Here is a 27,262-nt window from a genome sequence, read left to right as displayed (position 1 = left end):
TAGACCAACAGTGGTTGACCAACTGCCATAGTTACGTTATTGATTGGCAGTGGAAGCCTATCAGACGAGACCACACCCGTCTGATGGTGTGTGTGCGTGTGTGCTGCAGCAGATGAGTCAGAGAACACACCCTTGTCCTTTAGTCAAATGCACAATGAAGAAAAACAAAACGAGGCCTGAGGCTACGTTTGATTACACACAGGTGACGATCCATGTACCACCCATACGCCAACACAAGAGTACCCCCTCAGGGCACATGTGTTGCCAACCTGGAACATGCCTTGAGGGTACACCTTCTGGGTTTATGTGTATGTGTGAATTTATATATATATAAAGTTGTGAATTTCTTTAGATTTTAAGGGATAGTCAGAAGCCTGGCATAACAACATGATGTGAAAAGTGTGTCATATTTTGGGACAGATTATCTCAGACACAGTTCTGTTTCATCAGAGGCTGCTGCGTGGGGTTTTGATTGTATATCGCTCACTGTTTATTTGGTTGTGATTATATTGAGGTTTACTTCATATCCAGAGGGATATAGAGTTAAGCCCTTGCCATGGCTTGTGATGTTGGTGTGTGTGTATGTGTGTCATGTAGGGTGTGGCAGTGAAGTGGAGGTTGCTAGAGCTACCTTTTTGACACACACTGCATCATAGCGAAAAGGTGTTTAAAAGACAGACACACACCTGTTGAAAGACTTACTGAACAGGACACAGAACTACAACTGGTGAGCTTTGAGACAGATAAATACATACATTTGACGTGGTTATACATTGTATTTAAAATGTTGTCTTCTCTTGTTTTGTCACTTTTCTTAAAGCTTTCATAGCTTTTCTTGCTTTGGAGAATCTTGCCTTTCTGAAATATTCAGATTTTTGTGTTTTTATATTTGATGTTCACATATTCCATTTTTTTATCTTTAGTAAGAATATTTATAAAGACGGGAGTAAATGAAGATGTGGATTGCACTCCATTTAGCAGGTATGTTTTAAATATTTATGCAAACTTATTTGATCTGTTTACAATATATTTCTCATCATGTATGCAATACTCTTTTTTCAGTGTTTACTTGACTCATTTATTTCTTCATCCCTCCACTGTCCATACTTATTTTATTATTTGAGTGCTTTTGTAAAGAATGTACGATGAAATACGATCTGTTGGACGCTACCTATTTCTGAATGACAGGCAGGCAAGCAAACCAACAGTGGTCATCCCATATTTTCTACTGACCCCCTCCCTCCCCCATAGCCCTGGCTGCAGTGGCGTATGCCCAGACAGACTGCTCCAGGGGGGCCTGCTACCCCCCTACAGGTGACCTGCTCCTGGGCCGCGGCCAGCTGCTCCACGCCTCCTCCACCTGCGGTCTGACGGGCAGTGAAGTCTTCTGCTCTCCCTTTCAACTGGTAGGTTTCTTCTCCTCCTGTGCGTGTGCATGTGTTTACTGGTACGTTCACACAGACACACATTCTTGTCCAGCTTGGCCGACAGTGGATCCATTAGGCATAGGTTGGCTGCTGACTGGCTTGGTTTATTGGTTGGCTGTCTCACTGGCTGTTTGTCTGGTTTACTGGTTTCCTGGCTGCCTGTCTGGTGTGTGAAATCGTCTAGGTTAAGTGCCAAAGACACCCAGGGCTGGACACATGTTGCAACTGTAGACTTTGACCGCTGTCTGACAAAAAAATGCTGAAGAAGAGCATCCAGATCAGATTTGCTGTGTTCAGAAGAAAAATATACTGTCCACAGTGATTATACAAAACCAGAACATTTGCATAATCCAACCAAATCAAACTGATCTTTGATTAAGAAATGTCACACGATTATGGTCTTTAGATACATAAACAAAATTATCCATAATACTACATAATGCTTACACTTTCTATAGTTTATGGACAAATGTTTATGTTTCATTCCTGTCAGTGTCACTCAATTTATTTAACTTTTTACCTGAGCCACATCTCTGTCAGTCTGGGAGGGGCAATGAACTGTTACACTGTTTGAAGAGACAAAAACTGCATGAGCATGTCTGAGACTAGAAAGACACACCCACATTCCCTCACATACAGGCATGCTCCAGCACACAATGAATCTGAACATTCCCGTAGACCATCGAATACTTCCTGTTTGCCATGTCATCATATACCAGTCCGATCTTGTCTCACTCGTTCCAAAGTAGTAGATATCTAATTCTAAATGGAGGCCAAAATGTCCATTTAACTTGTTCTTCGCCCTATCTCTCTATGATCAGACATTGTATACATGTTTATGAGAATTAATCATTTAGATCATAAGACCTAAGATAGAGCTACAGTGTGTGGGATTGATAGCCGTGGTTCACGTTTTTTTTCCTGTTAATGGTATTGGTTAAACTAAAGTGCTGAGATCATGAATCTCAGCACTTTAGTGTTTTGATAAGCCCACACACATTTAGTGATTTAGCTGAGGGTGGCAGTACACATCAGAAATTATGTTTAATGTGGTCAATTTACCCTGGGAGTGTCTAGACCAGAGGTCTCCAACCCTGTACCTAGGGGGCTACCTGCCTGTTTTTGCTCGAACCACACATTTTTGAACTGATTCAACACTAGTTACCTAACCACCCACTTAATTATGACAATCAGGTGTGCATTAGTGTCGAAGAAAAAATCTACAGGTACACTACAGACTTACCAGGAACAGGGTTGGGACCCCTGGTCTAGACTATTGGCGTGTGTGTGCGTGTCTGTGTTTGCGCAAGTGTGTGTGATTGTGCTTATTTGAGCGTGAATCATGTCCGTAGGGTGGAGTTGTATAGTCTGACACAGACTTTACTCAGCTCAAGTGAGACAGTGTGTGTGCGTGTGTCTCCCCATCTTTTTGTGGTCATACCCTGGCAGTCATCAGTCACAGAACTACTGCCTTGTGGATTGATCTAGGACAAGCAAGGCTGTATGTTTGTGTGTGTGTGTGCGTGTGTGTGTGTGCATGTGTGTGTGTGTGTGTGTGTGTGTGTGTGTGCATGCGTGTGTGTGTCTGAATGCATTTCCTTCACTAAACCGTATATTTAGTTTGGCCTTGGCTCCTAGTTTGGAAAAGACACTTTAGTCAGTTCCATTATTTTCAAACCTCTCACTGAATAAATACTGTATAAGACAAAGTTCTTTAGTTTAAATGTGCCAAGCTTCAGCTTGAAGTGGTGGAAGTTGAGCATTTTTTGTTTGTTTTTTTTTGGTTTCTATAATGTAAGCATGTGTACAGCAGTAGATCATGTTCAACCTGTACATTTGAGAACATCCACAACTAGTCCACACACTAAAATGTAAATGTGTGAGCCTTGAGAGATGGCAGAGGGATACAGGTAGAATAACTGGAATGGGGAACATGAGAAGGGTGGGGGGGATCAAGGGAGAGGGCTCAGATTGGACAGTAGGACATTTTTGGTTTGACAAAATAAACCAATAAGGTTGAAATAACCATACAGTCAAACCTAACTTGTGCAACATTCTCCTCTAACCTTGACCTGCCCATGGCAGTAGGAAAGTTTTTAGGGTTAGCCTGCTGCCAAAATGGCTTCCCCAAGAGGCCTCCTCTGGTCTCATGAAGGACCAATCAGAGAGTAGATAGGCAGGGCTGTTCCCGAATCCCGAGACAGAGAGGCCTTTAGCCAATGAGAAGGTTTATCAGGGCCCATCCAACTACCTTTTAGTCGGCTGTCCAAAACAATTTTATTTTCTAGTTTGTCTATGGTTCTTAAAATTGTCTTCTAAACTTTATTTAGTTTGTTCGATGATGTCTGCCTGAAATCGCCCTCAAGCCAACTGTTTCTAGCCGGTAACCATCCAGATGATAATGCATTTGTTACACATGTAATGTGTTTGTTACATATAACCATCTGGGATGTTGTCCTTGGAAACTGTTTGGAAAACGGCAGGCACTTTCAAAAAAGATAGACAGACAGATAAATTACTAGCCAACAAAAAATCGGTACATCTTCATTTTTTTATATCATCTAAGCCAGTGGTATTCAACTGGTTTAAACTTAGGAGCCACATTTGTCCTTGGTCATTAAGTCACAACCCAAAAATATTTTCATTTCCAAACCATTATAATTAATTTCAGTTGAATGAGGGCAGCACCTTAAGAGCCTGTGCACCTTTCAAAATAAAAGCGCACCATCGTACGTTCGGTAACGTTTTCAAATAAAAGCACGTGTCCGTGATCCTCTCCTCACCAGCTTGCGACCCACTTTTGGGTCGGGACCCACCAGTTGAAAAACACGGGTCGAGGCAATTTCATATGTACTGCCACAACTCTTACGGCACTTCTCCCAACACTTCCTTCTAACTCTCCCATAACTTGATCAAGTGACTTCAAAACTCCTATGCTGAGGCAACATTAATAATATCAAATGACTGGAGTGTTAGCTTTTTGACAATTGAAAGTACCAAAGAGACTCCGAGGTCAGTGCAAGTGACACTGTACCTTCTTTGTTTCAGAAAAGATAGTGCAGCACATGATTTTATTCTTACAGAAACCCTTTTACAGTCAGTTCTTGGCCTTCTCGCCCAAAGAAGGTTTTTTCTGCTTTGTTTAGGTTTCATCTAGTGGCCCAATCATCTTGGAAAGATTAATCAAATGTTTTACACTGTTATGTATATAATTTAACAAAGGACGTTTCTCCTTTCAATCATGCAGGCTTGGTCACATTACTTCATAAACCCCAACGTACAATTTGATTAGAGCATAGACTTACACAACACTGAAGATCACATAATTCCATTTTCACAAATGCCAGCAAACATGAGGAAAATGCGATCAAGTCATTGATGTCAATGCCTTTGTAAAAGTATAGAAGACATGGAAGATGATATGGTTTTGTATGTGTGTGGATGTCTGTGTGGTTTCTTGTAGACTTGAGTTGGGGTCAAAGATAAATGGAGAAATGAGTGGAGTTAGATAGTGTTGAAATAAAAGAAAGAAAGACACGATAAAGGAAGGGAGAGGGTAGAAAATGACATGATACAGGGAGAGAGCGAAAGAGAGAGAGATAAAGAGAGTTTCCAGATGGACAGTAACCTTGGCCCTCATTGAAACAACCAATGCAGCAAGACCTTTTACCCACTGGGGAGAAGGCAGCAGCACAGTGTCCTCTGAGCAGAGCGGTCAGCAGGACTCAGACCATCATAAACCTGCTGCTCCCCTTGGACACAAGCAAATGGAGGGGCAGAGAAAGGACGGGAAAAGGGAAGGGGGGAGTAAGGAGCAAAGAAAAGGGATTGAAGCAAAAGGGAAAATCGAGAAAAGATGGAGGCAAGAAAATGCAGATTGAATAGAACAGAGGTGGCAAGACGGAAGAGAGGAGTTGGAAACAGGAAAGAAGAAGTAAGGAGTAAATATTGGAGCGATGACACTCCTCTATGTGTTTGTGTGTGTGGCACTGCCTCAATCCCTCTTCCAACACAATACAAGTGACCAATGTACAATTCCATGTATGCACATGTGGATTTTGGCTAAAGATATGGGATCACTTTCAGATAATCAAACACATAGAAACACACAATGGATAACCCAGACCTAAACATCCCAATGACTCTCTGCTGATCAGGTTTCATGTCACCAAGGTGATGGAGGTTGGCTAAATCCATATTCCACGATTGCATGACTGTGTAACACTGGGAATCCCCTCACTATGTGCTTAATGAATCACATGTCCACACACAGGTCAAGCACACAGGACTCTAACACACACACATACAACACACACACACACACACGTGATTTTGTGTTCTTCAAAGACTTAAAAGGAAGACTTGTAAGTTCTTCAAAGTCTGATATTTCACTTGACTAAGGTCATCCGCATTGTGCGTTATATTTTTCTCTCTGTGATCCCTCTCAAAGAAACACAAACCCATTCACTTTTGATATTTTTGTATCTGTCACTCAATATCTCTGCTTTATTTGTGTCTCCAGTACAGTATAAGGTTGCCATATTATCGACTCTTCCCGTGTTATTATCTGCCCTTGAATATAACAGAATGAATAGGCTAATGACTCTAATGACATTGCTTATTCTCTCTTTTTTTTTCTAAGTGGAAAATGAAATGCTGTCCATGTGACTCTCGCAACTCTTTGAGTAGTCTGGCCCATACTGTGCAGAACGTTCTGTCCACTGCAGGACCCAAACGCTGGTGGCAATCTAAGAAAGGTAAGGGAAAAGAGGATGAGGTATTAATTCGAGAGGGTAGGAGTGAATGATTAATGAATAGTTAAATGATACTAACTAATTAACTACTCAATCTTTCTGTAGATGCAAACCCAGTAACGCTTCATTTGGACCTTCAGAACCTTTTTCAGCTGGAGACTTTGGTTCTTAGCTTCAAGGTAAGAGTTCACAGAATTTATTGATACAATGTTGCCATTTTTCTGAAGTTTTGGGAAAAAACCTTGTCAACAGCAATATTAAATGGACTTACAAAGTCTTGACCTTGTTTGGCTTGTGTTGAAAGGGTCCTCGTCCCAGCGCCCTTGTTGTGGAACGGACTTTAGATAACGGACAAACATGGCAACCGGCCCTCTACATGGCCAGCAACTGCCGTTCAGCATTTCCTGATGTCACCACTACAGCACCTCGCACATTGGACCAGACCTATTGCTATTCTATGTCTCCAGTGTCACCAAACCCCTACCAGGACCAGATGGTGAGGTGGTCACTACCTTTAGAGATTGGAACTACAACTCCTAAAATATGTTGTGATTCTGTTATCTAAAAGATTAGCTTTAACAACTTTAAAAACATGTGTTCGTAGTTTTCTTCTGTGCATTTTATTGAGTGAAAACTTTTCCTCCAGATCCAGTTCAGTCCTTTGCGTCAGTTTTCTGCTGTTAGAGTTCCCAACTGGCAGAAGATCGAAGGTTAATAAGAAACCACTCACTCTTTATTGACATTCTTGTTGTCTAATCAAATGCCTTGCCTAGAAACTGACAGTAGTCTCCATCCACAGAGGTGTCTGGATTGACAGGACTAAGGGTCAGGTTGACAGAACTAGGGCCTGTGCCCCGTCTCCAAGGCCGAGCTGCGAGTCAGTTCTACGCCCTCAGTGAGATGAAGGTTATTGGCAGCTGCATGTGCCATGGCCATGCAAACCGCTGCCTACCAGATATCTCTTCCAACCAGCCACCCAGTATGCAGGTGTGTGTGTGTGTTTGTCTGCGTGTGTGGTAGGAATTCACAACGTGCGTATGTCTCTCTCTTTGTATGCATTCTTGTGTCACATGTAAACTTGTGAATGCATGTTTCCAGGTCGGTGCTCAGTGTGAGTGTCACCACAACACAGCAGGGTTGAACTGTGAGCGCTGTGCAGACCTCTACAACGACTTGCCTTGGAGACCAGCGGAAGAAGGAAACACCCACGCCTGCAAACGTACGCAACACCTACCACAATCTCTCACTACCAAGACCTGAGACTGTTCTGGATATATTTTTATAATTAACCTGTCGTGTGAGCATAAACTCTTAAACTTTTGATTCTTCTGCCTTATACTTTACCCTTCATTACCGCCCCCTTCAGGATGCGAGTGTAACAACCATGCCCAACGCTGTCATTTTGACCGTGCTGTGTACGAGCTGAGTGGACGGAGGAGTGGTGGTGTGTGTGAGGGCTGTATGCACCAAACCACTGGACCAAAGTGTGACCGCTGTGCTCCAGGATACCAACCCAACCCCAGGAGCAGCATGGACCGCCCGGATGCCTGTATACGTAAGCAACCTGTACTGTGCACACAGATTTCAGCTTTCTTTTTAGTTTGAAAATTGATGAATTTGATTATTTTGAAGAAACTGACTAATCTTCTCAATGTAAACCTACAAAATGTTCACGCTGTGTCACACTGATTTTAGTTAATAGTGGACCATTTTTGTTCACGCAATTTCCTTGAACTGTTCTCCAGACCACCCAATCTTTCTCTTCAGAAGATCTACCAGAGGATCACATTCCCCAGTTTGCGTATTAGTTATTTGATCTTCAAGACCAAGCTGTTACAATATCATTCACAGACCTTCTGCGTTTTTTGAGGCTGCACCTTAGTGATGCTGCCCTTGCACTGCTGCTTAAACAGGGGGAGTTAGACAGGGTAGTTAAAACACAGAGATTCTTGGGGGTGTCAGTTTATTGCTGGGGCAATACAGGTTCTTGATCACTAAAGAGCTATTAGGCTGCTGAGGTTTATTGTCAGGGGGGTTCTAATATTGTCCGACAACCGAAACTATTCCCCTACGGTTTAAAGAAATAAGGGGAAACTGAACAGTGTATTAATATTAACCAAATATGCTAGAATTACAGTAATTGGGTTAAATCAATGCAAGAATGGTCAAAGTAAGTTAAACGAAATAGATATTTAATAACATTGCAAATGAATTGAATCAATTACAAGGCAAACTTGTTACAAAGAAGGTTTTAAATCTAATCTTCATAGTGTGTGACAGATTTTGAGGCAACTTTGATTTGCTGCTGGTTCGGCTGAATTACCCCACTAGCCCACAGGCCACTGACAGCCAGGGGTGTTACTTTTTTGTTGCCGGGGGTGCCACTGTACAAGAGTGGGTACTTGTGAGTGACAGGTGTCTGGCACGCCCTCTTGATTTGTTGCCCATTTGGCCTAAATTCATTCAGCCCACACAGGCTGTTGACTTTTTGACCAAGGACAACGGATAGAGTACAGTCAGGCAAGGCCGTAGCCATGGAGGCAACATTGGGGGGGACAAATACTTTTTTTTTATGACAATTTCGGACAGCGTGCTTGGTTGCCTGTTGTAGCGTAGCACATTTATATTTTTATATCAATATATTGGGGGGGACATTTTGACCAGATTTGAATATTGGGGGGGATGTGGCCCCCAATATGTATTATGATTACGGCCTTGCAGTCAGGTGCTTGTGGCTACTGAGTGTGATTGAATGGGGAATGTGATTGTTGACGTGGCTGGCGTTAGCAACATTTGAAGAAGGTGGATTACTTACTTTCTCATTCGTTTTCTTTGTTTTCTTTGTAAGAACAGTTTGAAGTAAAGTGACTTGGGACACACCATCCAAACGTTCAAATTACACACTAAAGGACAAACGACAAAATCGTAGCTCTACGTTTTGTGTAAGTTGGTTTGAAAGAAAGTACTGGCTAGCGGCAAGTGTAGAGCTAATAATTCACTTTTCTGTTAAGTTATTGTTGTTGTAACTTGATATCTCGGATGTTATCATGCATTTGCTGCAGTGTGAACTATTGATTAATGTATCATAGCCTACACGTTTATAGCCCACACACCCAATATCACCACCAGCCATCACTGGGTGGGGGACAGGGTGGGACCCAGCATTACATTCTCCGACTCTTCCGAACCTTAGTTGAAGGTTCTCCAGTTGCAACACTTGATCCTGCTGACAAGAATTAGGCACCGCCTTTCCATGCATCACCTCCTCCAGCTCAAGTTTACGTTAGTCCATCGTCTAAACTGCATCTCCTCTGATTTCTGGTGTCTTATAAACCTTTCTTTTACCCGTCATCCAAAAAGTATTTCAGAAGGTAGGAAATTATCTGTCTGTTTTCACATCACTTTCTTTTGCCAGGCCCAGATTACAATGTGTGTGTTAGTGTATCTGTGGCTCTATTATATCCAGAACCGGGCATTGTTTGAAATCGGCAGGTGTATTGATCAAGGCCCAAGAACCTGCAATGTCGCAGTTGTTTGGATGAGCTGTTTGCTAGATTAAATATTATGTTACAGGGCTGCCAACTTTTTCAAAAACCTTGGCATGAGATTTGGTGCGAGGGGCGAGCTTTCGCAATCTTAATCACCACAAACATCACATAAAAAATTAGTGCAATACTTATTTTTGGTACATTATCAAAGACCCAAGAACAACTTGACATCATCCATTCAAATAACTGTATCTATTGGCTTCCAAGAGCAAAAATGTTTATATCCTTTCAACTTCCAACCAAAAGAATCAAAAATGATTTTTGTAATGAAATCTCACCATTCAGTTTACTAAATCTCAACACTATTTAAATCTAAGATACTCAAGGTGAAATTTTTGTATTAATCAAACTATGAAACTGTACATTTTCTTCTTTTATGAAACAGGGTGTCATTGCAGTACAGAGGGGGCAGAGAATGGCGGTCAGTGTGATGAAACCAGAGGGTCTTGTCGTTGCAAGGCCAACGTGGAGGGACCACACTGTGACCGCTGTAAGATGGGCTACTATGGCCTGACAGCATCAAACCCGCTGGGCTGCACTAGTGGGTGACTTTCAAACTTTTGCATTTCAACAAAGCCTCACCACATCATTATTTATTATCGTTGTTTAGAGAGATGTATGTAATGTGTGTGATGCTCATTTTGAGTATTTTTGTGAACTCTTCTGCGTGCCTCAGCCTAACCCTCTGTCTCCCTCTTTCTGTCTCAGAATGCTCTTGCTCTATGGATGGCTCTCGGTCCACTGTGTGTGACCCCCTGACTGGGCAGTGTCCTTGCCGACCCAACTACCAAGGCTTGACCTGCACCCTGTGTTCCCAGGGTTACTGGAGCGCCTCCTCATCTGGCGGCTGTGAACCCTGTCGCTGTAGCCCCACAAACTCTCACGGCAACACATGTAACGCAGTAAGCACTCAGTGTAACCCAACCTATCACACAAACGTTTCACAGTTTAACATATTTTCTTCGGACGTTTATCACAATTTGTGAAACAATATGACAATATGAGATATCAGAAGTTTGTAAGCATTTAAACAATGCAGCTTGAAATAAATATGGACTCAATTAGATGTCAGTTGAATGTAGAAGAAGGCTATACAGCAAAAAAACATTTTTCCCATTGTACAGTAGCAGATGAAATAACTCTGTGGTGCATGTTGGCCATCATTTGATTATTTTCTCTGTTTTCTCTAGGTAACTGGTCAGTGTGACTGCAGATCAGGGTTTGGAGGAAGAACCTGTACAGAATGCCCCGACAACTCTTACGGAGACCCTCTCATAGGCTGCAAACGTAATTGTCTCCTGTCCCGTCTTGTCATAAAAAAACTAATTTTTACTGGTCTTTATTCTAATATTAATCTCTAACACTCCACCTTTCCTTCATTCCCGCTCTCCACAGCATGTGAATGTGCTGTTGGTGCAACAGTACATGGAGGGTGTGACAAGCGTACAGGGGTCTGTCACTGTCGCCTGGGCATCACAGGTGTCCGCTGCGATGCCTGCAGCCGTGGTCACTGCAGTAGTTTCCCCGCTTGTGATGTCTGTCCATCTTGCTTCTTCTCCATGGACGCCCAGCTCCAGAACCTCACCCTGGGGCTGATGAAGTTCTCCCACAACTTACCCCCTCTCACCGAAGTTACAGGCCCTTACAATGTGGGCCCACGTATTCAAACCCTGGAGACCCGGCTTATGCAGATACGTGATTCCCTGCCTCTCCCGCCTACTTCTGTCAGCCAGGTCAACCAAGCTCTTTCCCAGCTGAGCAAACTCAGGTGGGTGGACACCAGGTTGATGTTAATGTTGTTACAGTCACCTTACCTATTAACTTGACTCATTGTTTTATTTATTGGTGGCAATCCTTCAGAGACAAGATGATACAAGTGGATGGGAACCTGTTACCCCAGGATCGAGTGTCCAATCTGGGCTCGCAGCTCGATGATCTCCAGGCACTCCTGAACAGTCTCGGCCTGGAGTACAACATCAAGAAAGACGCAGTCAGAAACACAGTTAGCTCCAACCACGCAGGTGAGAAGGAGAGAAATAGAAAGGGAGAGAAAGACATAAAGGAAGAGGGGAAGAAAGAGGAAGAGAGAGATACTTCTTTGGAAACCTGCAGTTGTAACATCGATAATGGTTAAAACTGAAACAGAAAGTAAAACGTTGGTCTGAAGGACTTAACCATAGAACTGACTGTCACAATCAATGTAAACCTCAGAATCTACCCTTGTCTTGTCTACCAGGTGCCATTGCTGCCATAAAAAAGGCCTATGATGAATCCATGGATGCGGGGAAAAGTATTGGAGCCAGCAGTAAGACAGTCGAGCAGTCAATTGGGGTCAGAGGGGATGCTCTTGACCTTCAAAACCAGTTTCAGCTGGCAAATATTAGAGACCTGGAAAAACTGAAAGACAATTTGGCCACAAAGCCTAACCTCACTCCTGCAGCTAAACAGGTAACGTTGACCAGAAAGTTAAGTCATCACTTGAAGTGAAGTCAATTACCTAATCAAAATGTATAGCATTTTTTATCCTCCCCACCCCACCCCCATCCCTTTAAGTAAAGTACTTTTTAAAACCTTCTGTTTGAATCATTTTTTATTCCCCGGGGAAGCCTATGTTGTCCACATGGTCAGTTTATTTAACCATGGTTTGTTTGAGTTGATTTGAATTCAGATTCACCATCCTCCGTTGTTAGGTCTGTGGCGGTGACCGCTCGGCTCCCTGCACCCCTCTCCAGTGCCTGGGGCAGCTGTGCCCTGATGAAGGAGCGCCCCCATGTGGCCGTGGGGAGACTTGTGTGGGAGCTCTGCCACTAGGTACCAGAGCTGGGAGTGATGCAGAGGAGGTAAAGAAGAGGTTGCAGCAACTCAGCATGAAGATCACACAGACAGAGGCAAAGGTGAGTTCATGTCAGACTCAGGCTAACATGCAGCAGACATACATTAGCCAGGAGAATAACTATACCTGTCAGCCTGTATATAGACTAGAGTTTGTGAAGTAATATTGAGATACTTTATTGGAAAATGTTCAAGTTTTTTTTTTTTGAACAATTCAGACTATTAAAAGAAAGGTAAAAATGTTTTACATAATTCTCGAGTGAGTGACAATTAAAACTATATATATTTCAAGAGGAAAATTATCATGAATATCATGATTTTAGGTTTTCTCCTGTTGACCATGTGATAATATTTGGCTCCTCACATTTCTTGTTTCATAGATCCAAGAAACACAAGATATGGCCAATAAGGTGAGGAAGTCAACAGACGAACTGGCGAATCAGATGAGGAAGGCTCGGGACGACCTGGAAGGAGATCTCAGGGAAACACGTGACTTTGTGAAAGAGCTGAAGTACTTCCTATCAGGTGACTCATCAAAGCATCATTGAATATCCTTAGAAGATAGATGGATAGAAGGACACAAATGGATCATTATAGTTGATTAACAAAACACAGAAATTATTTTACTTCCTTTTACATTTCTACTCCTCGCTTCCCCTTCTGTTCCACAGACCCAACCTCCAACCTGACCCACATTCAGGAGGTGAGTGAATGGATCTTGAACGCCAAGCTGCCCCTCAGCCTTGCCGATCTGAAGAAGAAGCTTCAGAAGTTGAAAGACATGGCTGCAGGGCTACCAGACAGCACTTCCTTACTGGACCAGACCTTGCCACAGCTAGACACAGCTAGACGGTTGCTAAAGGAGGCCAAGGATTCCAGGTGGGCTGCTATAACTACTGTATATGAAACTCTGGTTAAAAAAAAAATGAGAGAAATGACAACTCATGATTTTGTTTATTTTCTTTTGAGGATGAAAAAAAACTTTAAAATACTAACTTGAAGGGATACTGACTCGGCTAAAAGTAAACTTCAGTTGGATGACTTCTCCCTTTTCACCAAGTAACACAGTTGCATGGTGTCTTACGTTGCTAAAAATCAGGGATGCAGCATTGGGGGTGAAGGATGAGGCTGACAGGTTGTTGGACGGCTTCCGTTCAGTGGAAGGCTCTCTCTCTGGCCTGGAGGACAAACTTCAAGGCAGCACGGACCTTTTAGAAAACCTACAGCTGAACCTTGATGAGGTAAGAAAGAGAGGGAGAGAAAGAGGTAGATGAAGGAGAGGCAGGTATGGCTGCTGGGTGGATGTGTGGTTGTGGGCAATAGTGTACAGGTCGTTTTTGCAGACACTAGGTTCATTGGCAGCCCTAACACAAACATTACATAATTGTCAATATCTATGCGCTGTTACATCATTTAAATAATAATACATAATAATAATAAATAATAATACACATTTGTTTCAGATGTTTTCACCTTTCCTTGGTAACTTTAAATTGACATTCATTCCAATAAAGTAGAGTGTCAAAGAACCCCAGCCTGTTGAATTTGAGTTGAACGACCCAAGTTCTTTGTCAATGGCATTTGCAAATAGGCAGAACAGAACGAATGTTGGGAAACCTTTGTGGAAAAAGACGGCAGTAAAAGTTAGAAAATAGATTTGCATAGAATTTGTAACTATTTTGTGTAAAATATTTATTATACAAAACCCTAACAAGTTTTGTATGTCATGTTCAAATATCCAACATAATGGATTCAAAAATGAGTTCTTCTTTTACATACTTTTTCCTCTTTACTCTCTATAACATCTCCCTCCTTTCATTCTTTCAATCCCGTTCCTCCCCAGGCTCAGGCTCAAATGGACCCAGCGGTTAAGGCCCTGGGAGAGGTGACTGCCCTGAACAATGGCATGAAGCCTCAACTAGAGGGGCTCAAGGCACTGCTGAACTCTGGAGGCCAATTGGCCCAGAATGCAACAGGAGAGGCTGGGAAAGCCAAGAGGGAAGCAGATGCTGCAGCTGAGGTAATTGTGTGCACTTTAATTTCAGAGTTGTACATGTATATACATGTACAACTCTGAAATTAAAGTTGGCTATATAGCCAAAGCAACAAGAAGACCTACAGGAATGTGTCTGTGTACAGCATGTTTGTCTGTGTGATCAATGAATTTATAAATATTTTGCTGATAGAGATTGTTTTTTTAGGGAATAATCTGCTCACATCTACCTGTGTGTGTGTGTAGGATCTGGTGACCCTGGAGAAGCAACTCAATAAGTTGCAGGCTGCAGCAAAGGCAAACGGGGATGGTGATGCGGTGGGGTCAGCAGGCAATCGTCTCCAGATGTTGCAGAAAGAGGCTGGGTCCTTGGCCCAGGACACAGGAGACATGATGAAGGCTCTTGCAGGTAAGGATGAACTCCAGGAAGACATAGCAGACATCCCAAGTCTCTCGGAAGTTCCGGAAGTCTCCCGCATTTCAATAGCGGCTCCCGGACACCCGCAAATGCTATAAAATCTCCCGGAATTCGGGGATTTTGTATTTAGAGCATAGCGCGAGACTGTGCAAAGGCCATTTATGGTCGAAACAAGTGCGTGTCCTGATTGCGTCCCGGGGGGTGGGGGTGGGGGGTGAGTCTCTGCAGGTTGGGATGTCTGCATCGATAGGCTAGGCTACTGAGCACCTAGCACTGACCAAGTTCTTACGTCAATTATTAATTGGCAGCATTTATGCCGTTTAGAACATACTTTATGACTGTGAAAGGTGTCTTTAAGTGGCCTAACTTTATTTCTTTAGGGCAAATAGGACGAAAATATGTGCAATATTACATTAGCTATTAGACCGGACCTGGGCATCGTACGGCCCGCGGGCCACAACCAGCCCATGGGCTCTCCCAATCCGGTAAATTCAAAAATTCAAGATAAATAAATGTGTTGAACGGTAGTAAATATGTAGTCCTGAAAGACTACAGTGATCAGGTGATTTACATATGTGCGCTTGCGCAACCTCACCGACAGGAGAGTAAGCTGTTGGTTAGCCCTCGAAAATGAAAAACGAAAGGTTGATACAGAATGTAGAGCTTTTAACAAGACATGAACTTCTAAGTATCTGTTTACTGAGGTCAAAGTCAAAGCTGTGTTCTTAATTTGTGGAAAACAGGTTGCTGTGTTGAAGGATTACAATTGGAATCGTCACCCAAAAAAACTAACGCAGACATAATAACAACTTGACTGATTCAGTGGGCGGGGGCTGCTGATGGTTTGCTAGTTAAACTGCAGACCCCAATCATCACCTGTCAGATTTCGATGCACTTGTTAAAGCCCACTGGATTTTTCTCACAGAACAAAATGAACTTTAAAAAACTATTGCTTTTTGTATAAAGTTTATCAATTGCATATCTTTAACATACTGCAAAACAACTTTTCAGTGTTTGTGAAGATGAACTAGTACAAATAAAATGAAACACTGATGTAATGACTGTTTTAGTTTTTACTGATTATTACTTCTATAGTCTTTTCTTATTTGTCCTACACCAAAATGTAAAATATTTATATAAATATTTACAGAATAACTGTATTCTTCTGATAAACAGTAGCAGCTAATCAAAATATGTACTAAACTGCTTTTGTCAATGGGAGAAAATGAATAGTAAGCTAAATAAAGTTCAAGATATTGTTGATGCGGCCCTCTAACGAATTTCAGGTTTCTCATGTGGCCCTTTGTAAAAATTAATTGCCCACCCCTGTATTATACTATTACATTAACATGCTCTGAAATATGGGCTAGTGTTAGGGTTAGCACTTTGTTTCTCCCGGGGGGAGGGTGGGGGGGGTTCGGACAGACTTACCCCCACAGCTAAAAAACAATCCTAGAGGAAACACTGTATGAATCACAAACATAAGAACATTTAGACAGTACAGTCCAGGACATGAAAAGTATATTGAGCCCATCTGATCTGTTGGATAAGAACCTTAGTTACAAATAACAAAACAAAATACTAAACACTTGTCAAATTTTGTCATTTTAAAGTTTGCTTTAGAATTCACAACCAACTAATGACGTTAAACCCCTCTTTTCAGGCAAAGCCGACTCCTTGCGTGATCTGCAGAAGCTGGTCCTCCAGAAGTCGGAGAAGCTGAGTGGCCTGGATGCCAAGCTGCGGGAAATCTTGGCCTACCTCCGTGAGAAGGTTACCTACCTGTCATCTTGCCAGGCATGAGGGGTCAAAAGACACATCTCAAACACCTACAACATACTTTCACTGGTTGACACTGCACTTCACATAGTTATCACCAGTGGAAATTGTATTACACTGTCAGCCATAACAAATTCTCAGTATTCAATAGAAATCTTTTTTATTTTTGTTTTTTACCGTAACAAGGTAGTAATGTAATACTTGCAGCCAATATGGGGCCAATTGTGTTTAAATTATTTACATATTTAATTATATGAATTGCAACCTAATGCTTTTAATGTGAAGTCCACTTACATGTACAGAATTACTGTTCAGCAGTGTTACAATCTTATGTTCCTGATCCTAGAGATGATTGTAAAATATGCTCAATTATACCTTTTACATTTTTTTATAAAAAATATGTAAAATAGTTTATAATGTTTTGGATGTTACCAACAAAACCTGTGACGAGGTCATGGAACCTTCTGGAAAACCTGAAGTTATATCCATTTAAATGTATTTAGAATCAGAATCAGATAGGGATTTATTCGCCATGATAGTTTGCACAGACAAGGAATTTACTTTGGCAGAAAGGTGCATAAAATAAACCTATAGGAACCTAAAATAAAAATATGTGGACTATCTATACTAAGGGTACATAAACTAGCAGTACTAAGTGGAATCTTAATCTTAAGCATACTAATTGTCAGCAATGTAGTGTTAGAACACATTATGGCATGACATTCCTAGTAACATTTGAAGTTTAAAGTAATCAACTGCTGGTTAAAGATTGGTTATTCAGAGAAATGTTGCATATTTTTTGTGTGTACTCACAGTAAGCATAAAACTTTGTCAAATACCCGCAAGTCTTTTTCTCAATAAACATATTATTCACTACTTTTCACAGCCTTTTAGCCTTGTTTGTTGTTCACCAGTCACATAATGGGGGTTAGGGTTGGGGGATTGTGAGCGTATGCAAAGCATATTGTGATTCAAATTTATAATTAGAAAAGACAAGAAGCAAACAATTTCCATACAAGTTCATACATTTTATATACAGTATTTCAAAGTCTATTGATGATGATACTAGTATAACTTTATAGCGTGTATGGCATAATAGTGGCACATATTAAACTCTACTGATAGATGTCTTAAAAGCCAGACAAAAACATCTTATGTCCAATGGCTTTACACAGTATGAGTTGTTGCATGAGACCCATGAAAGGTCAATTAAACAATTCAACAGCCAACACAAATTTCTCAGCAACTTCCTGCAGCAATCAAACAAAATAAAACAAGAAGGTTACAGCCATTAAATTAGAATTATACTTCTATGGTTGTCATTTTGTGTAGTGTCACATGGCTAAATTGATATTTCTTTGTAATGGTATTTTTGGTCACAAAGAAATCTTGGCCTATGGTGTAGTACATAATAACAGCAAAGAACACAGAAACAATCGGCAAGTTTCAGAGGAGTCAAAATGCTAATATTGTAGGATGACAGAAGATATAAGATACAAAACGTTATACAGAAGATACAAAAATACACTCTGATATGTCACCTTGATAGAGACAACTTGAAATCCCATTTCCCCAAAACACTTTTACTGATTCCAACACAGTCTATTGGTCACATGGAATTTAACAGCAAATTTCCTGCCATCCCAGCTGACATAAATTCCTGCAATTATATTCCCAGTAAATCATTTGAATATTGTCAAATGTTGTATACATGTATATGTACAAAATATGATAATCTTATGAGCATTATAATGCAGTATTTCACTCTGCTGATGCTTCTTCAGCGGCCTTCCTCAGATCATTCAAAGTGTGAGGGTGGGTGGGTTTACTGCAATGACATTCCTGTTTTCCTCAGGGTTAAATATCTGACAATTTTTGGCCTTCAAGTCCCAGAGAAGCACTGCATGACTCAAACAGCAGGATGTAGTAGCACCTGCATAATTCTACAGGAAGTCTTCAGACTGCAAAAGCTGAACAGCTCACCAAGAATAACTGGGAGAGAGAAAAGGAAAAAAGAGAAGAAATAATAAGCAGTGAGATTTAAATTTACATTTAATTGATTAATAATTCTGTACATTTTGTGTCACTGTATTTCTAAACCTGTTGTAGCACTGTCTCAAAACAGACTGCACCCACACAATTGTCAATGTTGCCCTTAAGATATGATGCTGTTTCTGTTGCACTGTAATATTGTACTTGCAATGTTATTGCTGCACTGTAGCGGCGATTTCGGTATTTTTACACTGTGCCTGGTAGTTGAAATGTTATTTTTGCACTGTGCTTGGTAAAATACAGACTGTTCCTTGACTCTAACCCCTGAAATACTTTCTTTATGCACCATTTGTATTTTGTTTTAGATAAAGGTGTCTGCCAAGTGAACAAGATGTAAATATACATTGGGTCAAACGATATTATGTTTAGAAATGATACCTTAAGGCGTTCTTTATCCAATCACATAATGGAACACACCCCGGTCTGTAGGTTCTGGCCTTTTCTATTGGTCCCTCTGTCTATGGCCTCACAGCTGCAAACCAAGAATACAAACTCGCTTGACAAAGAGACAAACTGCACAGACAATAAAGAAATTATCATCACTGGAAATGAGTTGCTGCATCTTTATGTTCTTTCATGATAATAAGTCGATATCCAAAATGAATTAGATGTATTTTCTCAATCAGGAAAGTCAAGTGGAATACTTCTACAGTGATAAATTGGATTACTTGGATAAAGTTTGGCGTTAGGTGCTTTTTTGGTTATATATAAAACCTGATCTAAAATAGAAGCTTTTGCCTCTTCTCCTTCCTAACCCGGTATTGAGCTCCAGTATCCCCAATAACTGTTTGGACACACTGTAGTATAAAGGTGCAACCTCACTGCGCATTATATTGTGGTATACTGTGGAAATGTGGTTTCATCTAGTTGGGATGTTTACCTGCTAACTGCTGCAAATCCACTCTCTGAGTGGTAGGCGTGGGCACCCCTTCCATTCTCTGTGACAGAGGGGCAATGCATGGGCTCGCTGTGACTGGCTCTCAGGGGCGGGCCCCTACACTGCTTGGGATCGGTAGTTGGAGTTGAGTGGTCTGTCGGAATGGGAAGGTTTCCATTGCTGTCCAGGGGGTTGTCTGTTAGGTTGTTGAGACCACACAGGGGATTCTGGAAGGCGTCGACTACAGCAATGTTGGGTACAGTAGGGGGAGCTGCTGGGGGAGCGGCATGAGAGAGCTGCAGTTTCATCATATGGTTGACTGCTGTTGTGGCGTTGAAGGCTTGCTGTGACATACACACAAAGTGCAACGTTACAGGACACCACAACACAAATGAGGCATTGACTGTTACGTGATCCAGTTAGACAAAGCTGGTTTGAGTGCCTTCAACTCTAGGATTGAGCATTCGGATCCAATATGGTTCATTGGAGGGAAGGCACAATGTTTCTTACCCTCCATTTGGACTTGACAAAGTTCCTCTGGATCTGCTCACTGACTGAGCTGTAGATGTCCTGGCTACTCGCCGTCTCCCCAATAATCCTATCGGAAATAACACGAGGTTGCACAACCTGCGATTATCAATTTATTTTCTACTTCCTTGAGAGACAAGAAGGCTTAATTAAGCTATCTCACTGATGGTAAGTGCTTGATTATTGCGCTCAGGCTATAGGAACATCACTTCTGACATGAATGTGATGTGTGTCTAAGGGGTCAGCTCACCAGGGGTGTCTGAGAGCCTGTTCTGTGGTGTAGCGCTTAGTAGGGTTCTTCTCCATCATGTTCCTTATGAAGTCTTTTGCTATGAGGATAACAAAAGGTAGAAGCAATGAAATTACAGGGTGCTGGTTATGGTGCAATGTAAAGATGTTAGCAAGATTCATAAAATGGTTCTCTACTGTAGCTCTGAGAATACTGATATGAACCTCTAATTGAGAATACACCGTCTTCTATTTGTTATCCATCTTATTTAATTTGTATTTAAGTGATTATATTATTATCAATAAATCAACCTGCCAAACAATGCAATGTATTACATTTTAACAAAGTAACTATATTTGAACGTTTATTCTGAAAGGGTGGGACGAAAATAGGATTACTTAGTATTCTGGCTCCCTTAATCGAAGCTCATTACCTCACTAAAGATGTTTATTTAAGTCCAGGTCAACCGCTAGTCTCAATCTTAAAATGATGTCACCTGGGAACCATGAGACGTAAATTTTTCTAAAATGTTTCTAGGACTTCTTCAATGGTTTTCTACTGGTTTTCCTGACTACCAATGAACTCTTCATGGTGTTAGATGGTCTTTTGACTCACCGGACTCTGAGATGTCATCCCAGAAGGGGGCGTGGAAGGCGTAGTCTGCTCTCATGATCTTGGAGAAGAGACGCGTCTCATTGTCCTCGAAAAATGGAGGGTAGCCGCACAATCTGTCAGGGAGACACAGCCATAGCTAGAATACAGCCATGTATGACCTAATTTCCTAGCATTCATGCTATTTCACAGGTACAGCCTCTTCGTAGTTCTATTTCATTATTACTGTCACTGTTTGTTGTTTCATGCTATGGAATAGGCAGCAGTTCATATGCAAAAATGGCAGGGCTAACCAGCTAGCTAATAACCTGCTGTTTAACACTGACTTCTGAAACACACTGAAAAGATTGTTTTTCAAGTTTTCTTCTGATGTATCTGTACTGTAAAATCTATAAACCATTGAGCGGGTATGATATACAACACCATTCATGACTTCAATCTATCACATCTTTCCGGATACTGTTTGGTATTGTTGTTTCAGGTATTCATACTCACAGGATGTATGTGATAACTCCGATGGACCAGCAGTCCACAGCTTTGCTGTAAGGTTTCTGGGCTAGAACTTCAGGAGCTGTGGAAAAAGAGTAGATGTGAGGATTGAGTAATCCATCTTCCTTTATTTGATTACCTTAACCTTTGCAATGCAACTGACCAACATATCCTGGCGTTCCACAGGCTGTGGACATGATTCCGTGGTCGGCCATCTTAGAAAGGCCAAAGTCACTGATCATGATCTTTGAGTTCTCATCCTGGTTGTAGTACAGCAGGTTCTCTGGCTGCTCAGAGAGAGAGAAAAAGAGAGATGCAGAGAAAATAGATTGGGGGTGATTTTCTGGCCCTTTTTAAAAAAACAGTATGAAATGTGTGTAAATGTATGTATTATGTTTTGTATAGGAGTGTATGTCTGTGTGTGTCTAAATGCATTGCTTGCTTTGCACATTCTTCACGTGTGTTGTACCTTGAGGTCCCTGTGTACGATGCTGTTCTCATGGAGGTAACTGACTGCCTTCAATACTTGAACGATCACTTGGCTGGCGTCCTTCTCTGTGTACACCCCCCGATCTAGGATGCGGTCAAACAGTTCTCCCCCTGACACCCTGGACACACACACACCCACAGTCACTGGCATCATCACAACAGTAAACATCACTGCATTCTTCATCCCTATCATCAATAAACATTATTGTAAAAAAAAAACGAAATGCAAGCACATTCTAAGCAATCTTTGTAGAGTTCTTAGGTTACAATGTTACACTGATGAACATGTTAACTCACAGCTGCATGACAAGGTAGTAGTGAGTCCGGGTCTCATAAAAGTCCTCCAGTCCCACAACATTTTCATGCTTTATCCTGAGATTGATGAAACAAGTGAGATGATTGACTATGTTTATGACTGTGTGAATGAGGATGTGTGAATGGTGTGACTCTGTGTGTTGTTGAGTGCAAGTCTCACCTCCTTAGTACAGAGATCTCGTTCTCCAGGTTACTGTGGGCAAGGTGTTTTTTCTTCAGACACTTCAGAGCATAAAGGTTCCCTGTCGTCTTCTCTCTCACCATGTAGACCTCTGAAAATGCCCCCCTATACACACACACACACAAACAGAGGGTGAGAAGTCGAAATATAGAGATAGGGGGTGAGAGTAAAGAGAGGGGAATGGGTGAGAGACAGAGAGTATAAATTGAGAGACGTTGAGCATATGATTAAACCTGATTCATATTTCCGTAAATATGTATTAATTAAATACAGGCTGTATATGAGATTATTTGTTGAAAATAGTAACTCATATTAAGCTCAATGTTAGAATAGGTTATAGGGTTGTAATAGGTATTATGTGCATTTAGGGTTAGTATGGTGTATTATTTATTGTTATCTGTATATTTAGGGAGTTTTGGTATTAGGGTTAGTATCGTCGATTATTTATTGCTATCTGTATATTTAGGAAGTTTCACTTATTTAAGCTCAGCATAGAGGTAAATTATGTTCTGTGTACTTATATGCTATGTTATGCCAGGTGCTTGTGTTGTCTTGTCTTAAGAATTTCAGTGCCCAGTCTGACCTTGTGTTGTTCTGTGTACCTGACAAATAAAAGCCTTGAACTTGATACAGACACTATAAAACAAAACAAAAATGTGAATTTATTGAATGAGAAAGCAGAATGGTTGGCAGTGTATGCATGTATTTATGACATGTTGAGTGGAAGGACTCGTGTGCCTTCATGTGAGTGTGTGTTCTCTGAGCCTGCTTTGTCTTAACCCATGAGCCTGGGAATAGCTACAGTGCCTTAAGGATTAGGTCTCAAGCCTGTTATAAACTACATTCAAACCGCAAAAGACAACAACATGGGTATTGACCTGACTATTGTCACCTGGAACTTTATTATGTGTATATGTACTGTATATATGAGGGATCAAAAAGGATAAATATAAAAATATATATAAAATATGTAGCTGAATTTATATGTAAATACAATTCCTGAACATAGAAATATAAACCTGAATATACAAATCTAGATGTTTTGTCTCAAGGAATATTACATTAGCAGACATGACATTATAATATCATGTTGAGGTCTTAAATCACTCACATCATCTGTTGGCTCAAAAAACATTTTAATTTCCACAGTTACAGCATTTTGGTACATTAGGCACACAGCGGAATTATGGCATTTTGAATCAGAATGACATGATTTCTTTCATACTTTGGCAGTGACCAAACACATTTAAATATATTCAAAACAACCTCAATACATATTGAGAACCGGATCATATCCTTTTTGCTTTCATAATAATTCTTAAAGGTTTTTCAACAGCCTGATTGAAAGACTCAGCAAAATAGCATGCACACTACTTCCTCCATAGTTTGGTGTGCATTGGAACTTGGCATTGAGCCATTACGCAGTCTTTCTCTGCTTCAGTCCCATGCTGCAGCAATAAACTCTATGAAACCCCCTTAACCCTTTGGTTTAGTACTTCACTAGCTGCATTTATATATTCAGGAATTCTATTTTTTTTTCAGATTAATTTATTATATTCAGGACTTAAATGTATGTATTGAGAATTATATTTCTACTGACTGACATATTTATTTACTGTTTGGCCCCTCATAACATTTATATACAGTATATAGATATTATTAAATTTGACTTTATAATGGGGGGACCATCCAACCTAGGGCGGCGAAGGTAAGTTAAAAAAAAAGTTTAAAAAAGTTATAAGGCAAGCGGCCCTCCGGCCCAGACGTGCTTCGGCCCATCGGGAAATCTCCCAGTGCTCCCGATAGCCAGGCCGCTACTGTCTATCTAACACTATTGTCTAATGCTCGCCTATATAAAATGATTTGGTATCTTGTTCCCGCAATTAATCCAGAAATCGGTGAGACCTGCTCCACCATGTGGTTGAAATAACTGTGTGAGTAACTGGTGCCTACAACCAATCAGGTGTCCTACACTACAACATGTGGGGTTGTGTGAAAAGATGTGAATAAATATACAGAGATTACAACCTAGATTTGTGAGGCTGATTAGAGATGTATATATTTTTATATATTAGGAAAGGATCTATGGAGAAGCTTAACAGCCCCAACATTGCTATATTTAGAAATGCATTTAAAATATAATTTATTGTAAAACTTCTGTTGACATAAAACAAAAAAGTTGATCAATTGCTTTATCTTAATATTTTTTTTGACATAACTTGCCTACTTCATGCTTATATGGTAGGCTAATAATAGTATTTATGGTGATTCACATACAAAGTAGTGTATATCAAGTATATAATATACCGGTATGTGCTTTGTTGAATGATTGATTGCCTTATAGGCCTATTCAAAAAAAAATATTATGTTGTGTAGGAAATCGCTGATAAAGAGGGAGCAGAACGTACATATGTTCTATAATGCATATAATGCTCCTCCTCCCAACCTTTCCTCCTAAACAACTCCTGAGTTAACTTGGGGTACATAAAAAATATTTAATGCTTTGATAATACAAATTTAGACAGCTGCTTTTCAATTCCTCATCATTTCAATTAGTTCAACTTTACGTTAAGCATCCTTGCCACAGTGCAATTGCAGTTACTAAGAACAAGTAATAAGTCAGTAATGTGTAATAGGCAATACAACAAATTCAGCATGTTCTTATAATTTGAGAATGTGCTTGAAATACTTATGATTTAAGTTAAGTTTTTATGTTTTACTTTACAAATTATGTTGTAGAACAGTAAAAAAAAAAAAAAAAAAGGTTTTACCTAGCAATGCACAATGAACAGCTCAACACAAACAGAGCCAGACTTCTGTGAATTAGTCATTTCAAGTTCTAGTCAAGCTGGTACCACATGCTAAATTAAGTTTATCAGCTTCCAGAACCCTCCAGCTCCACACATTTCCAGTGCCCCAGACAGACTATAAGGTCCAGGAAGAAGTGTTGTATAGAGGTGCTGATATCCCTTAATCTTGGAATGTAACTCTCCTGTGATCCTTGGAGGCTGAAAATGTGGTAATCTGTTCTACTGATGTGATGATCAAACCCAAATGTCACACACAAATACAGTAAATACAAAAATAAATATGCCCTACTCTGTGGATCTATGTGATCTCGCCCCCTCCACTATCTCCACAACTCAAACATACAAAAATACAGAATTGGATAGAAAATATCAATTTAAAAAAGATTTCACTGCTGGCTGGCCCGCGGCCTTAGTCTTGTCTGAGCATCCATCCCCATAGATCCCGATCCCCTCACCCCAAGCTACTTATATCTCTCACTGCACTTCTGGTTAGATGGGCATGGCACAAATGTGTGTGTGTGTAGGCCAGGCTGCTTAGCACTGACGTCATTCACAGCAGCAAGGGTACATCCTCTTCAATTAAGGGATTAGAGGCCCGACAAGAATGTGTCTGTGTATGTGTTTGTGAGGAAGGGTCATAAAGGTAGGTCTCTGAAAACTGAATGTAGAAGTGTTTATGTATGTGTGTTTGTGTGGATCTGATATAGAGGCATATTTTATATATATTGGCAGGATCAAAAAATAAATACAGGTATACCGAATTATTTTAGGGTTGTGTTCTCCACATAAGTGTTCTTAAACAAAATGTTGCATGTCCAGCAGAAGGTAGTTACAACTGGAGTGTGTACGTGAACTAATTCAACAAGACCACAAAATCCACTTCACCAATATAAGCCTATGAAATAACCTCTGTCTTTTGTGTTGTTTCAACTCAATACCTTCTTTCCAAATTCAAATCAGGTATGAACTTTCTTTAAGTGTATGGAGACCTCAAATACATTTGAGATAATCTCAGGTGATGAAGAAAATTCCTGTGTGTCTCAGCTCATTCAAGAACAAACTTTAGGCTGTGACCAGGGATTATCCCAGCAGTGTTGCCAAACTGGTCTCAATTGCAGGAAACAGTTAAAGTAGGTCTCTTTATAATCCACTTAATCCAGTAATGGTTCTTCACCCTAAATTAAGAAGAGCTGCTAGTCACTAGAAATTGCTAGTCAGGCTCAAATAAAATGTCTACCACGCATGACTGTTATGGCTTTACATTTGTGGTCAACATTTTTCAATATTATGATACAAATGTGTTATCCAATATCAGGTTCTGCCTTTAGCCTTAATTGAGTGGGTGGTACCTGTCAAGGAAATTCATTCAGGCTGTTATAGAAAGTAAGTACAAATCACAATTGCAGAAGTAATAAAAGGAAGACTTACGATCCTAGGGTTCCTTTGAAGTCAAATACATCTTTGATGTTGTTTGCACTTTTCTTCCAACTGCAGGTGATTTCTTTACGCCCCATGATGGATTTGAAATCCTGAAGATAACACACACACTTATTTTACTTTTCTACTCCTTTCATTAAGACTAAACACTTTGCTTGTTGAAATATAGGTAGAGACACATTGGTAGGTCAAAGTAAATTTACTTTAAAGTCACAGCTTGTGTCTCGTTTAAAAACATGTTATTCATTTATTAGGAGGGACACAAGAGAAATATACCAAATACTTTTAGGGTCATGTCCTCAAATCGATCATATATAAAAGGTTTCATGTCCAATAAGGGGGTCAGTACTAGTTGTTCTAAGCTTGTTTGTACCTATCAGTTACAAAAGGCCCAAAGGCATGCGGGATTAGGGATCTTGTTACTTTTTCCATTCTGGTCCATCATCCCCTTCCTTGAGACAATTTTGGAAACAGATTACCAGTCTATGACAC

At 40.6% G+C, this 27,262-nt stretch overlaps 2 protein-coding genes across 2 annotated transcripts; one reads left to right on the top strand and one right to left on the bottom strand.

The window, feature by feature from the left end:
* Window positions 1–956: 956 nt before the first annotated feature.
* Window positions 957–17,630, top strand: lamb3 (laminin subunit beta 3). Its single transcript, XM_084706147.1, has 22 exons — window positions 957–981; window positions 1,252–1,406; window positions 6,070–6,184; window positions 6,287–6,360; window positions 6,486–6,677; window positions 6,828–6,891; window positions 6,981–7,168; window positions 7,280–7,400; window positions 7,548–7,736; window positions 10,115–10,270; window positions 10,438–10,631; window positions 10,920–11,016; window positions 11,125–11,497; window positions 11,590–11,750; window positions 11,966–12,177; window positions 12,420–12,623; window positions 12,942–13,086; window positions 13,233–13,440; window positions 13,661–13,802; window positions 14,405–14,581; window positions 14,801–14,963; window positions 16,636–17,630. The coding sequence occupies exons 1-22, from the start codon at window positions 957–959 to the stop codon at window positions 16,773–16,775; spliced, it is 3,495 nt and encodes a 1,164-aa protein (XP_084562273.1). The 3' UTR covers window positions 16,776–17,630.
* Window positions 17,631–17,847: 217 nt separating this feature from the next.
* LOC146273524 (calcium/calmodulin-dependent protein kinase type 1D-like) lies at window positions 17,848–26,847 on the bottom strand. Its single transcript, XM_084705017.1, has 12 exons — window positions 26,762–26,847; window positions 22,503–22,628; window positions 22,325–22,399; window positions 22,008–22,146; window positions 21,702–21,825; window positions 21,545–21,620; window positions 21,053–21,165; window positions 20,459–20,537; window positions 20,191–20,278; window positions 19,684–20,024; window positions 19,182–19,275; window positions 17,848–18,743 (listed from the first exon to the last, which is right to left on the bottom strand). The coding sequence occupies exons 1-11, from the start codon at window positions 26,845–26,847 to the stop codon at window positions 19,203–19,205; spliced, it is 1,320 nt and encodes a 439-aa protein (XP_084561143.1). The 3' UTR covers window positions 17,848–18,743; window positions 19,182–19,202.
* Between the last annotated feature and the right edge of the window lie 415 nt (window positions 26,848–27,262).

This window comes from Hypomesus nipponensis, chromosome 9, assembly GCF_054491055.1.
Source record: "Hypomesus nipponensis isolate SF chromosome 9, ASM5449105v1, whole genome shotgun sequence".
Classification (NCBI taxonomy): Eukaryota; Metazoa; Chordata; class Actinopteri; order Osmeriformes; family Osmeridae; genus Hypomesus; species Hypomesus nipponensis.
The sequence above is the reverse complement of the archived record's forward strand: the minus strand, read 5'-3'. Positions and strand labels throughout refer to the sequence as shown.

Excerpts from the sequence above, each read along its gene's own strand:
- LOC146273524 (XM_084705017.1), bottom strand. The coding sequence starts at position 26,847 with ATGGGGCGTAAAGAAATCACCTGCAGTTGGAAGAAAAGTGCAAACAAC. Across the intron at positions 20,279-20,458 it reads CAGGCTCTCAGACACCCCTG|GATTATTGGGGAGACGGCGA; the intron begins GTGAGCTGACCC and ends TATTTCCGATAG. Across the intron at positions 19,276-19,683 it reads GGATTTGCAGCAGTTAGCAG|CTGTGAGGCCATAGACAGAG; the intron begins GTAAACATCCCA and ends CTTGGTTTGCAG.
- lamb3 (XM_084706147.1), top strand. The coding sequence starts at position 957 with ATGTGGATTGCACTCCATTTAGCAG. Across the intron at positions 10,271-10,437 it reads AAACCCGCTGGGCTGCACTA|AATGCTCTTGCTCTATGGAT; the intron begins GTGGGTGACTTT and ends TTTCTGTCTCAG. Across the intron at positions 11,017-11,124 it reads CCCTCTCATAGGCTGCAAAC|CATGTGAATGTGCTGTTGGT; the intron begins GTAATTGTCTCC and ends CGCTCTCCACAG.